The 3,470-nt window shown below is 32.7% G+C and overlaps 1 protein-coding gene across 2 annotated transcripts in view; it reads right to left on the reverse strand.

Annotated features, from left to right (window-relative positions):
* The window catches only part of LOC109536865 (hepatocyte nuclear factor 4-gamma), a 30,904-nt gene extending 29,540 nt beyond the window's left edge, over positions 1-1,364 (reverse strand). For both annotated transcript variants that reach the window (XM_019903289.2, XM_019903288.2), the window contains exon 1: positions 1,107-1,364. In XM_019903289.2, coding sequence (XP_019758848.1) covers positions 1,107-1,212 — 106 coding nt within the window. In that variant the 5' untranslated portion in view covers positions 1,213-1,364. The remainder of the gene's footprint in view (positions 1-1,106) is intronic.
* Positions 1,365-3,470: the final 2,106 nt, after the last annotated feature.

Consider the following 3,470-nt stretch of genomic DNA (forward strand, 5'->3'; position numbering starts at 1 on the left):
ACACTAATGCTGTTCCAACCATTTCTGAAATGACAAAAAAAGTGTCAGAAACTCGGAATTTTCTACAATCACGCCAAGTTCCTAATCATATCTGGTCCTTTTGTGATCTTGAAAACTACATAAATAACATCTATATTTGCAGCAGAAATGTACAAACAAAAATTACAGACTTTATGAAGTAGATTTCAAATTTAATTTTGTTTATCTTTTTGTGTTCTTTTTAGGCATACCTATTAACTTCTACTACTCTATGTAAAAATAACGAAATAAAATACATCACGTGTTTTTGTATTATTATTCGCTTATAGCGAACTCCGGATATAACGAACCAGTTTTATTTCATTTTTCAAGTTCGTTATATCCGGACTCAACTGTATATCCAAAATTACTTGCACTATCACCCGGCCCCTGCAAGAAATGCATCTACTTACCAAACTACCCTGTATGTGTTACAAGCAATAAGGTGCGATTTTAAAATTGCAAATTCTTGTGCACTGGTGCACTCCTTGCCCAAATGAGATGAATTGGGGTGAAAAACATGGAAAAAATTACTGTATGCATGAGTATGCATAGTAAAAATTATGAATTGGCATTGCTGGCAAGTAACTTATCAGCTAATCAAAGTAAGTGTATAAGTACCCTAGATATCATAGCCTACACATAAAACAATACATGGCATCTTGTGATTTTATTTACACAAGTTGCTTGATATTAATAATGCAGCGCTGATAAGCGCTTGTGCAAATAAAGGATTTCATCATTGCTGTTGAAATACAGCGAAGTTTTCCAATCGTATTTAAAAATACCTGTTTTTGTAATAATAAATTGATTAAATTCTTGACCAACATGTAACAGCATAGTCTGTAGCTTTGCTTGCCATTTCCGATTAAACCTGCTTCGCTGGAGTTTTGGGTAATTTGAAAACAACGTTAGATCTACGTTTGAATGCCCATTACTAGCAAGTGTTCGTGTCAAGTTAGAGGTTAACTTGCACTATGCAAAACTGGTTGTCCTGGTAGAAACTTACTAATTGTAATTAAATCAGGCAAAACACAGAAAAGACAATAAGCCAGAGACAAGAATAAGGTGGCAAAAGCACAGCTTACCATCATCTTGAGATGATAAGTTGACATTCTGCACAATCACAGAAGTGCCATTGCTGGCCTGGCTGTTATTCAACACATCCACCTGTTGCGTTTCTGATTCATCCATCGTCGTGATCGATTTTACGGACAAATTTCCACGAAAACACAATCCGGAACGCTATTTTTAGGGAAAACTCACTTTAAAAACAAATTACCCGTCTTAACCTCATTTTGGATGTCGCACAAATGAACTTTGTTCAGTGTCCGCGTCACATGTCACTGCGGAGCTCTCAAGCAGTGTGGAGGAAATTTCAATTAGTTGGGACAAAATTAATTAATTTAAATCAATTCATGGTAAATTTACGTTTTTCCCTTAGAACAGATTTGAATTCCACCTAATTCTTTATTACGCCCTAAAGTATGTGCGATAATCACAAAAAAAAAATTGGCAGTTTTAGAGCGGTCATTATTTGAATAGTATAAAAGGTTGTCTGCTGTAGAAAGTTAATTAGAAGGTTTACTAGCACTTAGCAAAGCGTAGAAATAATTACGAATCGAAATATTTCAATCCTGAGAAACTTTACTGATGATCTCGAAATCCTGACAATGAGTCTCAGATTCTCTTACAAAGTGCATTTGCTTCATTTGTAATGAATAATGGTCTGATTCTGCTTCGTAGTAAATGCTCCCTTATTTAGACCGCTTGCTACACTTCTTAACAGGTCTAGACAAGAATATGTTGAATATAAAAGACATACCTACGTTGTATTAGTGTTAATTGTGTATATTTTCCTGACTGTATTTCAACTTAATTCAAAAGAAATTCCTGGGTTCCAGTCAATTTTATGTTTATCATTTAAAATGTTACAAAAACGTTTCGGTGTTTTTCTCCACCATCATCAGTTTGTCTAAAATATACAATCACAGTCGTTATTAGTTTAAAAGGAGAGCTTTGTTAAAATATGCATACTAAAATACAAATTACAAACATATTAAAAAGTATATTAAAATCGTTCGATTCTCTTGGGATTACAGGTGATAAGTCAGGACAATCATGTTCGGGAAACGACTAAAATTTTTTGTTTAGAGATTTAAATTTTATTTACATGTATGGTTGTTTCTACCTTCACATTTGGCAAGCCATTGAAAAATCTTCACTTCGTCCAATATCGAGCGAAAGCATAAAAAAATTTAAAAACTGTTTATCATTGATCTCTCTGATTGGTTTTGGCATTTTTCTTTGCATTCTGAGGATATCACTTGGTCTACATTTCTTCAATTTTCAAGCCTAAAAGTGATAAGTTAAACACACCTAATGTAATTTACAAGATTGACTGCACAGAACATACCCCCTCCCATTCCCTAAGGGGGGATATTTTGTGATTGACTGTTTGGACTGTGACATACATAGGTCAAACAGGACAATATTTAAAGAAAAGAATATACGAACGTAAATATAGCTTAAGAAAGGTTAACGAAAATCGGACAGCATAGCACAACATGCGCAACAAATGTTACATAGTTTTGATTTTGATAACACAAAAATATTAATCAATGAAGACAATTATAATAAGAGAAGAATCCATCCATGAAATGATACAAATTAAAAAACATCAGAATGCAATGAATTTTTGATCAGACACAGACAATCTTAGCGCTATACTTATATCGTACACTAATTAAATGAACACCTATATACACTAATTAAACCAACTACATAAAATAACAACACCTGGTAAGTATATTGAAGAAATGCAGACCAAGTGATATCCTCAGAATGCAAAGAAAAATGTCAAATATTATAAACAGTTTTCTATTTTTTTATGCTTTTGCTCGATATTGAACGAAGTAAAGATTTTTCAATGGCTTGCCAAATGTGGAGGAAACAACCATACATGTAAATAAAATTTAAATCTCTAAACAATTAATTCTAGTATTTTCCCGAACATGGTTGTCCTGACGCATCACCTGTAATCCCAAGAAATTCAAACGATTTTAATATACATTTTAATATGTTTGTAATTTCTATTTTAGTAGATATATTTTAACAGAGCTCTTCTTCTAAACCAATAACGACTGTGATTGCATATTTTAGACAAACTGATGATGGTGGAGGAAAACACCGAAACGTTTTTGTAACATTTTAAATGATAAACAATAAAATTGACTGGAACCCACGAATTTTTTTTGAATTAGTGTTAATGTGAGTGTGAGATATATATATAATAGTGAGAATCAAATAATTCCTTTATCACCTTAAATGCTGCTCAACACACCCACACACACACATACATACAATAATTATATTAAGAACTAGACGTTCAAATCTAGTTCTGTCCCTCAATTAGTCCAAGGCGCTTTTTTTATTATTTATTATCAAATATA

This window comes from Dendroctonus ponderosae, unplaced genomic scaffold, assembly GCF_020466585.1.
Source record: "Dendroctonus ponderosae isolate FM_Combo_2020 unplaced genomic scaffold, Dpon_F_20191213v2 Dpon_F_20191213_6, whole genome shotgun sequence".
Taxonomy (NCBI): domain Eukaryota; kingdom Metazoa; phylum Arthropoda; class Insecta; order Coleoptera; family Curculionidae; genus Dendroctonus; species Dendroctonus ponderosae.